Below are 13,689 nucleotides of genomic sequence, written 5' to 3' on the forward strand. Positions count from 1 at the left end.
GTACATAATAATATCAAACTTGTCGCTCTCTGCTATGGATTTCGCTAAATGTCTAAAAAAATCGATTTTTTGAAACTTCTCGAGCGCTATCTATCGTACATTAATGGTACTATAGTAGGAACCTTCAATCAAGTGTAAACAATAGCTGTACTGAGTTTCATCACAATCGGATGAACGGTTTTGGAACGTATAGAAGACAAACATACATACCTACATACAAACATTCAATAATATTATTAAAAATAAAAAGATAAATGAACTTTTTAAACGTTCTTAATTGAATATAACCTTTTTAATACGTTTCTAATAAAACCTTTTTGACAATATTTCAAAATAAATTTCAAAACGCAAGCAATCAAATTCAAACATGGAACTGTATTGAACAATCGATCTATTCAGCCCATCGGACGGGCACTGATTCTCTTTTTTTTTTCAAAATTTTTGTAATCAACAAAATTTTTGTAATTATTTTATTTTGATTTTATATTTTTTTAACTATTTTCGTTTATCGGATTTACCAAAATTTCCAGTTTTAAATATGGTAAGTGTTTTATATGTAGATTTATGAAACATTAGTGAATATTAATTACTCTACTCATACAGATATCAGGTCAGTGCCCGTTGTAATTTGTCTGGTGTTTAAGTTGCAAATAAAAATGGAAATGTTTATCCTAAGAAATATTTTTTTTTAATTAGTTGACAATGGTTCTTTTAGTTTCGGTCAAAAAGTTCTATTAGTTCTAGAAATGACTTACCTATGTGTCGCGCCGCACACTCGCAGACTAAACGATACAATTTACCTTCGAGCAGAGGGAGTGCATATCCGTACACGTGGGCCAAGCCGGGGTTCAGATGGGCGTCGCGTGCTGGCAGCTATACTGCTTGGAGCACGGGATCCGACCTGACGGAACCCTGCCCGCCTGTGAAACTGATCCTAATACAGCGGATTCCTGTTTCAATACGTTCTTTTCTGAGGCCGATAGAGGGAAGATGGTGCCGAGGGTCGTGATGGTTGATTTAGAGGCTACTGTTATAGGTGGGTAAATGTTGAGTTATTCATTTTAAGCCTAGGTTAAGTGCAATATACAATCGAATGATGAATTTTTGACGTTAAAAGATAGTTTTGTGGGGTTATTAAAAATGTGACCCTGTGCCTGTGAAGTGATGCCCTGGTAAAACTGGAAAGGCCTCTGAGCCACCAGTAAATTATCAAACATAGAATAAAAAGTGTGACGAGCTCGGATATCTTGACCATGTTGGAATAATTGGATGAGTTAAATCAGAAACTTCGTTTGAAAATACTATTACAACGGAGGGAAGACGAGAGACGTAAAGTGGTTCGAAAGAGCCAGGGTTGCATGATTAATACGCTAGCCAGCTTCTAATTAAATTAGACAATGCTGCGATTCAAATCGGCATTATCAAGTTGCTTAATTTTAATGGTGTGGTGTATTGAGCAGAGATCAATATATTTCGCAGTTATTCGTTTGGGTTTAGTCTTAGACGTACGCTGCAATTAAAATGCAATTGAGCTTTTAATATTGTGATTTCTGTGGAATACGGAAAATATTTGATTTAACTAGCAGTTCCGTCTCCCCATAAACAGCTTTTTTTTGTTTCAGACGAAGTTCGTTCCGGTGAATACCGCCAACTGTATCACCCTGAACAGTTGATAACTGGTAAAGAAGATGCGGCCAATAACTACGCGAGAGGGCACTATTCGACTGGACGCGAGGTTCTCAGCCCGGTTATGGAGCGAATTAGGAAACTTGCCGATCAATGTACCGGACTACAGGTAGAATGAATTGATCGTTACATTTTTTTTTTTTTTTTTTGCTTAGACGGATGGATGAGCTCACAGCCCATCTGGTGTTAAGTGGTTACTGGAGCCCATAGACATCTACAACGTAAATGCGCCACCCACCTTGAGATATAAGTTCTAAGGTCTCAAGTATAGTTACAACGGCTGCCCCACCCTTCAAACCGAAACGCATTACTGCTTCGCGGCAGAAATAGGCAGGGTGGTGGTACCTACCCGTGCGGACTCACAAGATGTCCTAACACCAGTATTTACGCAAATTATAATTTTGCGGGTTTGATTTTTATTACACGATGCTATTCCTTCACCGTGGAAGTCAATCGTGAACAATTGTTGAGTACGTATTTCGTTAGGAAAATTGGTACCCGCCTGAGATTCGAACATCGATGCATCGCCTCAACACGTATGCACCGGACGTCTTATCCTTTAGGCCACGACGACTTCTACTTCGACGACTGATCAGAGAGACTGTCTTGTATCGAATGGCCTGTGGAAAGAACTCTGATTTGAGATGGTGCCGGTAATTTTCATGGCACCCCTTGTCACAAGAGTTGGGATTTTACCGGCCTTTACTTGAAATAGCTGCATCAATAGTGCGCTTACAGATCGCTACATGCCACGAGGCTTTGAAGGGAATTCTTTCAGGACAAAAATGATGTGGTTAAAGGGCCCCAAAGCCGTACTTTGCGAATTTAATGCTTGCCTACATGCTTAAACCATCATCATCATTTAAAACCATGATGCCATATATGTATCGAATTGATTACATAACTTAATCATAAACATAACACCTTACTTATATCCATGTGCGATTATCCATTTATAAATTGGGCTGAAAGTTTGGTTACCGACCAAAAAAATCAAAAAATCGGGATTAAATCTCATTGAAAATATTATAAATTTTTTTTGGGGGTAGGTGTCAAAAGTGAAACAAGTGCTTTAAGTTTGAAAATTAAAATTAATTCATTTTATTTACATTATAAAGATTTTGTGATCCTTTTGTGTGTCATTAAGTATATATATGCATTTTGGCAATATTTACATGATTTAAGCCAATAAAAATACCACCTGCCAGCACCCCTTGAAACAGAAACATAACTATGTCGCAATTATCTGCGATTGAGGTTGCTCAAAGAAACTTGGAAGAGTGCTTCACGAAAAGAATGGCCGATCTTGAGGCACAGCTTCATGCTGGAGGGCCTGCGAAGGATACAGTCTCCAAGGTTGCGGAGGAATTCCGAACATTCCGGGAACTTATATTCTCTATGTTGAAACTTCTTCGACAGCAGATTGGTGAGTGCACTCGACTGGTTGATGCGATCGAGACCAGACATCGTCGAAAAAACCTCATCTTTCTGGGAGTCCCTGAAGTTCAAAACGAAGACTGCACCGCTGCCATCTTGGATATTTTGCATAAAAAAATGCTTCTGAATACCTCTGCTGCTGACTTCAATGTGTGTCACCGTATAGGAGCCACTAATAAGGATCATCACCGCCCAATCCTGGTCAGATTGAAATGCTTAGATACACGGATGTCGATTTGGAGGACGAAGTCCAAACTTAAAGGTTCTCCTGTGTCCATCAAGGAATTCCTTACAAAATCTCGACAGGCGGTGTTCGGCAAGAGCCGTCAGTATTTTGGTGTGCGTCAATGTTGGACGCAAGACGGGGTCATTATTATCAAGGCTGCGGATGGAAATCGTCACAGATTGACCACTATGGATGAGTTTAGCGACCTCGCAGTTAAATATCCTATTGTGGATGGTAAGCCAACATCAGCTAAGGGCAGCGTCTCTAAGGCGGCACCGGCTATCACTGTGAACTCGAAATTGCGGAAGACCTAGTGGCCTGTGTTTGTGTTTTTTGTTTTTTTTTCACTTTAATTACTTAAGATTATTCGACTTTCACTAATATATTTAGTCTTATGACTTCACAACGTATGTATATCATTATTTTCGTTTCACAATTTATGATTTGATGATTTAAATGTTTATCATTGGATTTATTATTTTTCACTTTTACTTTTATTCACGTATTGTTGATGTTGATATTATGTTTCGTGGGTAGATTAGTGGCATCACGGATTATATATTGTCATTGGCAAATGTTAATGTGTTTGTGGGTAGTCTTGTTAAAATAATTAATTCTGTAAATTTGACACTTGACAGACTGTTTTAATTGACTGCGTTCACAGATAAAATTTGCCTTGTAGTTTACTTTTTTGAAGTTTTAATCAGAATATTGTTGTGGAGATTTGTTCTTCATTATTCTAATTAATTGGTTTTTTTTTTATTGTAAATTATGGCCTTTATTATGTTTTTCGTTATTAATATTCTTTATTTTCTGTTTCTGTTTTATAAGGTATTGTAATTTTTGTTTTTTTTTTTTGTTTTGTATCATCATCCTGTGTATATCAGCTGGCGGGTGGTGCAGAGACATTGCGCGTGCGTTACTTTTAAACTTAATCCTTATTTTTATTTTATGGTAGTATAGTTATATTTATTTTAGTTTATTTTATATATTTAATTATTTATTTTATTATAATAGTATAGTTATAGTTATATTATTCTGTTATATTTAATTTGTATACAATGGATTGTATTGATGATTCGTTTCTTTCTGCTAATGATTCTATGCTGTCATCTGATAACGATAGTTATTGTTCACTTCCCGATTCCCTTGGAGACTGTATACGGCAGACGTTTGATAAATCATCTGACTGCCTTTTAAATGTATGTCACATTAATGCTCAAAGTATACCAAGTCACTACAGTGACTTATTCATTACTTTCACTAACACTAACGTTCATGCTGTCTTGATTTCTGAGAGTTGGCTTAAGCCTCATTTACCTTCTGCTATCTACCCTCTCGATGGCTTTACTTTAATACGGAATGATCGTATCGATGCCCGAGGGGGCGGCGTTGCTATATATCTCCGCAGTAACATCTCTTATAAAACAATAGCTTGCTCGTCTGCTGATTCTTCTACACCTGTGGAATATCTCTTTCTTGAAATTTCTATGAAGGGAGCAAAAATTGTTCTCGGTGTCGTATACTGTCCCCCCAACGTCGACTACTTCTCCAGTCTCGAGCCGATTCTGGAATCTTTAGGGTCAGATTATTCACATCACATTATCATGGGAGATTTCAACACCAACTTCATAGCTCCTTTATCCTCTCGTTCCCGTAAACTTCAGGAAATCATTAGGTCTACTGGTCTTCATGTCTTGCCTCTACAGGCTACTCACCACAACATTAATGGCGATGATACTTGGCTAGACCTAATGCTGACCTCCACTCCTACCTCTGTACCCACTCACGGTCAATATCCTGCTCCTGGTTTTTCCCATCACGACCTCATCTTTTTATCCTATACGATTAAACCTCCTAAACCACAGCCCAGGGTTTTGTCCATGCGTAGTTTTGGTCGTATGAATAAGGAAAATCTATGCAAAGACGCTTCTAAAGTGGACTGGGACCAACTAATATCTTCACCCTCGGTAGATGAAAAGGTTCACATATTCAATGAGGTTGTCCTTGGGCTTTACAACACTCATGCGCCTATCAGAAAAATTAAACTGAAACGCCCACCAGCTCCTTGGATGACTCAAGGTATTCGGATGGCTATGAGGCGCCGGGATCGGGCTTATCGAAAATTTAGGAGGAATCGGTGTAATGATAACTGGACTAAATTTAAAGTGTCGAGGAACCGGTGCAATCAGATGATACGTAACGCTAAACGACGCCACATTCTAGAAAACATAAATTCCGCTTCGCCTGCCGATATTTGGAAATTCCTTGGAACTCTGGGTATTGGCAGACAGCGTCACTCTGATTTTCAGGCGACGATAAGTTTGAATGACATCAACTTTCATTTCTCCTCTGCTACACCACTAAATAATCAAACGAAATGTCGCACCTTGAACTACCTGAATGGTTTGTCTCGACTTAATGTTGACTCCTTTGAATTTTCTTCGGTTGCTGTGGATGAGATCAAAAATATTATCCTGTCCATAAAATCGAACGCCGTGGGTTGTGACAATATAAGTCGCCGTATGATCGTCACAATCCTGGATCATCTTCTGCCAGCTATATGGCACATCACAAATTTTTCCCTATCATCAGGCTCTTTTCCTTCATTGTGGCGTAAGGCTTATGTTCTTCCTTTACCTAAAATTCCTAACCCTTCCCTTCCAAATCACTTCAGGCCCATATCTATTCTTCCCTTTCTATCCAAGGTGTTAGAGGCCTGCGTACACAAACAATTGTCGCAGTTTATTTTCCGGAACAACCTATTGAGCCCTTACCAGTCTGGCTTCCGACCAGGTCACTCCACCGTTTCCGCTCTCCTTAAAGTGGTTGGCGACATTAGGACAGGTATGCAAGACACTAAAGTCACAGTACTGGTACTAATTGATTTTTCAAATGCGTTCAATGCCGTCAATCACGATATCCTCCTATCTATTTTGTCCTATATTATGATCTCTCCTACAGCACTGGAATGGTTTTCATCATATCTTCGGGGACGCCAGCAGTGTACTCGTATTGATGACACCTCTTCAAGTTGGTGTAGTGTCAACTCTGGCGTGCCCCAGGGCGGTATTTTGTCTCCATTATTATTTTCTATTTTTATAAATTTCTTAACACATAATCTTCAGTGTGCGTATCATCTGTATGCTGATGACTTGCAGCTTTATAGACAGACGACTGTGGAGTCTATTTCTCAGGCAATAAACCAGCTAAATAAGGATCTGGACTACATATGCAGTTGGTCAACTAAGTTTGGCTTAACTGTGAATCCAACGAAATGCCAAGCCATTATTGTGGGCAGTCCTCGTATGATCCAACGCTTAACTACTATGTCACTCCCACCTATATTCTATAATGGTACAGCAATTCCCCTAAGTTCCGTGGTTAAGAACCTAGGCCTTTACATAGACTCCACACTCGACTGGAAAGCTCAAGTATCTTACGTTGGACAAAGAACCTCTGGAATTCTTCGTGCTCTGTATCGCCTCAAGAATTTCTTACCATCAGCGACCAAGACTATGCTAGTACAAGCCTTGATCTTCCCTATAATTGATTATGGTGATGTGTGTTATTTTGACCTGAATGCAGACCTTCTTAATAAACTTGATCGTCTTCTTAATAACTGCATTCGATTTATTTTTAATCTTCGTAAATATGATCATATATCTTCCTATCGTGCTCAGCTCAAACTTCTACCGATTCGCCAGCGTCGTAATTTACGTGCACTGACGACTCTTCATTCCGTACTTATGTCTCCCGAACCTCCTTCCTATCTAACTTCCTATTTTCAATATCTTCACTCCAGCCATGAGCGGGCCCTACGTTCTCTCAATAGCCTATTAATTCGTTGTCCCACACATAGTTCTAGTTATGTTCGTAACTCTTTCGTCGTGCAATCTGTTCTGCTATGGAATGCGCTTCCTCTCGAGATCAGGACTATTACTAACCGCTGCACGTTCAAGTTAAGGGTTCGGCGAATGCTGTTGGAAAAGTTAGCGGAATCGTCATGAACTTGATGAAGTTATTTGTTAAGGAAATTTATTAATATATTCCTTTTAATACTGTATAAACTATTATATGTATGTATGTGTGTATATATGTATGTATGTATATGTATATGTGATTTTGTATATATGTAGATATACTTTTTTGGATGTATTCGTTACCTAATATAAATTTCATTGCACCTACCACTATTTACTCTGCACTACCTTTGGTTGACTGGTAGAGAATGCCTTAGGCATTAAGTCCGCCAATGTAAATTTTACATGAAGTGTAATAAATAAATAAATAAACGAGGTTTAAATAAAAACACTTTAACTTGTCATACATAAACTGATGGTTTCTTTTTTGTTTTTCGTTAGGGTTTCTTCGTGTTTCATTCGTTTGGAGGTGGCACAGGATCTGGATTCACATCGCTACTAATGGAGAAGCTATCTGAAGAGTTTGGAAAGAAGAGTAAACTGGAATTTGCCATATATCCTGCGCCACAAGTGGGTTTTGTATATTTTTTTATGTTAATGTTCTATTCTAAGAAAGAAATCCCTCCTAATTTACCAGAGTATAATGAATATAAAAAATTTTTACTCCCTTTTATTAATTTAAGGACGCTTTAGTGAAGTAGGTATATTAATTCGAAAAATTCAATTGGCCAAGGAAAGGTAATTTCCTAAGATCATTTCCATGCAAAGGTACTGCGATTGCCGACGGGCGTTTAATAGTGAGCGTATTCACATTCCAACTTCGGTAACTTCTTTACCAACCAGCTAAGCTAAGACCTAAGCGCTTAGTACTACGGACGGGCGTGATATTGTTGTAGCATAATGGAATATATGCCCCTGGCATTGCTGACGTCTATGAGCAACGGTAATCACTTAACATCAGGTGGACTGTGTGCTCTTACTCCGTGTGCGATAACCAGATAATTTCACGTTCTTTATGCATCATACTAAATTTAATTTAATTAACAACAATATTAACAATATTAAATTTAATTAGTTAAACATATTCTCAAATAATATTATTGTCCAGTTGATGATACATTAGATTTAATTTAATTAGATAGTAACTTACATATGTGTGTGTGTGTGTGTGTGTGTGTGTGTGTGTGTGTGCGTGAGCGTATGTGTGTATGTTATATACACAATGTGTGTATTTAAGCATCTGTTCAGTTGTTAAATTTTGTTTTTCTGTATGCACTTGCTTTGAGTTGCAATCCAGATTATGTTAAATTTTAAACTTTTGATTTTTATTGGTTGAAATTTGTTTAAAAAAAAAATTGCATTCCGATCTTACGGTCTAGTGAGCAATTTGACTCGCTCGGTGGAAGAAGACCTTCTGTTTGTCGTTACCCCAAGCTCCCATAGTTATAAGTGCCCATCTTCATCTCCCAGGTGTCAACTGCGGTGGTGGAGCCATACAACGCGGTGCTAACTACGCACGCGACCATCAGTCATTCGGATTGCGCGTTCATGGTGGACAATGAAGCTATATACGACATTTGCAGGCGAAGGCTGTCTATAGAGAGACCTTCTTATGCAAATTTGAATAGGCTTATCTCACAAGTATGCAACATTGTCTTTTAAATTTAGATTTAATATCTTTGTTGGTTTTCGCGAGCTGTTAATAATACTAAAATTATGATCATTCGTGAGCACTCAAACTAAAGTATATTTTGTAACGTCAGAACTAAGATATTAACAATTTTTTTTATATCTTAATTTTAATTATATTTATTTACGTAAGCATACTATATTTATATTAATAGATAGATAATTAGAGATAGATAAATAGATAATTAATTGAAATTATTAATATAATAAATTAAAATAATTGAAATTATATTTTTAATTGTCATAAGGAAGACAGTTTTTGGGAAAGCATTAAGAGGCTTTTTACTGGTGGTAGGACCTCTTGTGAGTCCGCGCGGGTAGGTACCACCGCCCCGCTTATTTCTGCCGTGAAGCAGTAATGCGTTTCGGTCTGAAGGGTAGGGTAGCTGTTGTAACTATACTGAGATCTTAGAACTTATATCTCAAGGTGGGTGACGCATTTACGTTGTAGATGTCTATGGGCTCCAGTAACCACTTAACACCAGGTGGGCTGTGGGCTCGTCGACCCATCTAAGCAGTAAAAAAAAAGGCATGCTCGAGTTTATTAAAACGCCCAAGTAACAATGTGTGATTAACTTGTCATTGCGTGCTTTTGTATGTATGTATTTGTTATATAGCTTCAATGAGAAAGTGATCTCAACCGAGATTTGAGAAGCGCAGCGTGGCCTATATACCCCTTATAACAGTAGATTGTTTGATTAGATTTCTTAATTTGGTCCATTTTAAAGTAAAGAAACAATTTTCTCTTTTCTCAGTTTAGTATTATTCAATTTAGAAATTATTTTCGAAATTGGTATCAAGTGTAAATTTTTAATATTTTTTCTTTGATGTCCATAGGTAGTTTCGTCTATAACGGCTTCACTAAGATTCGATGGCGCGCTCAATGTGGATTTGACGGAATTCCAAACGAATCTCGTTCCCTACCCAAGGATACATTTTCCACTAGCCGCGTACGCACCCGTTGTCTCTGCTGATAAGGTAATTTAAGAATTTGGTAGCAACATTTTACTTACTTATTTTTCAACTTTATTTTTATGTCTGCTACTGCCTATTTCTGCCGTGAAGCAGTAATGCGTTTCGGTTTGAAGGGTGGGGTAGCCATTGTAACTATATATATTGAGACCTTAGAACTTATATCTCGAGATGTAGATGTCCAGAGACCACTTAACACCAGGTGGGCTTTGAGCTCGTCCTCCCACCTAACCAATAAAAAAAAGACATCAGCAACACTTAGTTTTTGGAGCTTTGTTTGTAGGCGTACCACGAAGGTATGTCTGTGTCGGAGATCACTGCGGAACTATTCGAGCCCCAGAACCAGATGGTGAAGTGCGATCCTCGGGACGGAAAGTACATGGCGTGCTGCCTGCTGTACAGGGGAGACGTGGTCCCGAAGGACGTGAACGCGGCTATAGCGGCCATGAAGGGCCGGGCCGGAATACGGTTTGTGGATTGGTGTCCTACCGGTTTTAAAGTGAGTTGTGCATACGAGTATCTATTTTTATCACTACATAGTATAAAAAAAAGCCGCTTTCTCTGTCCCTATATCTGTCTGTCCCTATGTATGCTTAAATCTTTAAAACTACGCAACGGATTTTCATGTGGTTTTTTTTAATAGATAGTGATTGAAGAGGAAGTCTTACATGTAAAATAACATCCATTAAATAGTGGAGAAATCAATAATAAATTAGTTTCCGAAGCAAAGCGAGGGCGGGTCGCTAGTTGGTTTCAGAAACCGGTTTTCAATTCGACTGTTTTTTTTCTCGTCTATTACCTCAGAGCTTTACTGCAGACAGCGGCTTGGCTTTGCCCCTGGCATTGCTGATGTCCATGAGCGACTGTAACCACTCGCCATCAGGTGTGCCGTATGCTCGTCTGCCTACGCGGCCAATAAAGAAATGCTTTTTTTCAGAGAATTTATTCAGTTTATATATTATTATTTTTATTGCTTAGATGGGTGGACGAGCTCACAGCCCACCTGGTATTAAGTGTTTACTGGAGCCCATAGACAACTACAACTTAAATGCGCCACCCACCTTGAGATATAGTTCTAAGGTCTCAGTATAGTTACAACGGCTGCCCTACTCTTCAGACCGAAACGCATTACTGCTTTACGGCAGAAATGGGCAGGGCCCTGGTACCTAACCGCGCGGACTCAGAAGAGGTCCTACGACCAGTAATTACGCAAATTATAATTATATTGAAATTTATCTCAGGTTGGTATAAACTACCAGCCGCCATCTGTGGTGACGGGCGGGGATCTGGCCCAAGTGAAGCGGGCCGCCTCTATGCTCAGTAACACCACCGCTATAGCGGAGGCCTGGGGCAAGCTTGACCACAAGTTCGACCTCATGTATTCCAAGCGAGCTTTTGTGCATTGGTACGTGTTTTTTTTTTACTCAAACACATAGAATTAATAGTGAAATCTTGTAGCACTATTGAATGTGTGACCAACGCACGGCCTGGCTGGTGTATAATGATTACAGCCACCCCTTTCGAGACATTAACTGTCTTACCCTTCGTGGCAAAAATAAGCAGGATGGCAATACTTACCTTACCCGTGCCGACTTAAAATTTTCTCTGCCTGCCAACCATAAAGAAAATACCTCAATTTCGTGATCACAACTGTCTCGACGTTGCCAACAACTTAACATTTCGCGACAGTTCGTTATTGCTTAAACTTTATTCAAATATTGGTTGAGGAATTTTCAAGTGATTATTCTATCCATTTATGGATATTTATCGTTAACATCGAATAGCACTGCAAATACTTTTAAAGCCTTATTAAACGTATATGTCGGCGTCACGCCAGGGCTTTTACACGTAAGATCTATTATAATGAAAATACAATATTATTACCTATATAAAACATTAATCTATCTATCAGCCCATGGACGTCCACTGCTGGACATAGGCCTCCCCCAAGCCTCGCCACAAAGACCGGTCCTGCGCTGCCTGCATCCAGCGGATCCCCGCGAACCTTAATATGTCGTCGGCCCATTAATTTATTACTTGTTTATTACAAAAAGCTACATCTTAGTTTTTACACAATTAGCCGTTTTGTGTTGGTTATAGCAACTACAACTTCTTTTAAACAAACAAATTTAATTACTGCGAAACAATTCACAAAATATAGCTTAATATTCACAATACATATTTTAGTGTTTTTTACATGACTGACATAAATTTATTTTACATAAATTTTAACTTATATAAACTAACATTGTTATTATCCAGTCTGATAAGAGATGGCACCATCTTTTGCATAACAATCACAATACTTAATTAAATTATTACTGTTAAAATATAAATTATTATTAATATTTATGCTTTATTAATATTTAATTATTTATACAGTCATATGTGTTTAAACAATAATATAAACATTAAACATATTCTGAAAATTTTCACATCAAAACAGTTAAATATAGTAGAAAAAGTTTCATCTTGTTAATAATAAATAAATAATAGCGTAGAATAAACAAAACTATATATTATGTTAATTATTGCCAATAGTGGCGTTTGCAACCATATTTATAATCACTTGGATATGTTAGTATGTCGCAAGGACAATGAAAATTTCAAATATCTTTGGACAGATACTGAGTACTTGAGTTGTTACTAACCAGGTATGTAGGCGAAGGGATGGAGGAAGGCGAATTCTCTGAGGCGAGAGAAGATTTGGCAGCTCTGGAACGAGATTACGATGAAGTGGCTATTGAGACGTCAGACATGCAGCCCGGCGCCGATGATGAGTTATGAACGTTCTTGCCGCTGAACTCGATTTGCACTTTTGCTATTGTATATTTGTCTCTTGTCACAAAGTCTGAAGAAGACGAATGAGCTTTGCCTTTAAAATTATAAATCCTGTACTTAGGTTTGTTTGTAACGCCTTTGTCAGCAAAACATTTAGGTGTTAGCCCTGGATCGGATTAGCCGTCTGCCTTTGTACGAAAAGCGTTTTCACTGAAGCGGACGCCACAAAATCGCGGCCGCGTTGTTTATAATGTTACGTATAGCAGTCTAGGAAAATTAATTAAAGGTTTGAAAATGTCCGCTGAGGTCGAATGATGCTTGGTTGGTTTTTCCCCTACACACACTGCTTAAGCCTGACGAAATTGCCTTTATTAGGGATTTTTTAAATTCAGAAATTGGATTTATGGTCAATGCCTCCCTCAGACGCATTTTTTACTTCTCCGTCACGTAATCTTGCGATATATTTCTCTTTTTTGGCCTAATTCTAAATTGAATAGCAAATATTGGACGGAGAAGTGTGCGTTAATGTCGGTGACAATATTATAAGAGCTTGTAGTGCAAAGAGAGTTTATGTAAAAGTAATGTCTAGTATATGTTTAGTGTTGCGTCAAAATAAGTAAAAAGTTTATATGAGTGTACCGTCTGATGTTTCGTTTATTAAAGCTACAATTTTAAAAACTTGTTTTTTTTCTGTGTAGAATTTTCTTTTTTGTCTTCTATGCGTTCCCAAACTGCTTATGCGAAGTTTCATGTATTTTTTTCCGTGGATGAGTGAACGAACTCACGGCTCATCTTCTTTTTTTCTTTTTTTTATTGCTTAGATGGTTGGACGAGCTCACAGCCCACCTGGTGTTAAGTGGTTACTGGAACCTATAGACAATTACACCGTAAATGCGCCAAAGTTCTAAGCTCTGTTTGGTTACAACGGCTGCCCAACCCTTCAAACCGAAACGCATTATGTACTGCTTCACGGTA

General features: G+C 38.2%; 1 protein-coding gene across 1 annotated transcript; it reads left to right on the forward strand.

The window, feature by feature from the left end:
• Window positions 1-692: 692 nt before the first annotated feature.
• Tua3 (alpha-tubulin) lies at window positions 693-13,392 on the forward strand. Its single transcript, XM_089736840.1, has 8 exons — window positions 693-1,036; window positions 1,623-1,795; window positions 7,714-7,842; window positions 8,743-8,913; window positions 9,799-9,939; window positions 10,217-10,432; window positions 11,175-11,338; window positions 12,588-13,392. Exons 1-8 carry the CDS (start codon window positions 853-855, stop codon window positions 12,718-12,720), a joined length of 1,311 nt encoding a protein of 436 aa, XP_089592966.1. The 5' UTR covers window positions 693-852; the 3' UTR covers window positions 12,721-13,392.
• Window positions 13,393-13,689: the final 297 nt, after the last annotated feature.

Source organism: Bombyx mandarina, chromosome 22, assembly GCF_030267445.1.
Source record: "Bombyx mandarina strain Sakado chromosome 22, ASM3026744v2".
NCBI lineage: Eukaryota > Metazoa > Arthropoda > Insecta > Lepidoptera > Bombycidae > Bombyx > Bombyx mandarina.

Excerpts from the sequence above, each read along its gene's own strand:
- Tua3 (XM_089736840.1), top strand. The coding sequence starts at position 853 with ATGGGCGTCGCGTGCTGGCAGCTATACTGCTTGGAGCACGGGATCCGA. Across the intron at positions 7,843-8,742 it reads CCATATATCCTGCGCCACAA|GTGTCAACTGCGGTGGTGGA; the intron begins GTGGGTTTTGTA and ends TTCATCTCCCAG. Across the intron at positions 11,339-12,587 it reads AAGCGAGCTTTTGTGCATTG|GTATGTAGGCGAAGGGATGG; the intron begins GTACGTGTTTTT and ends GTTACTAACCAG.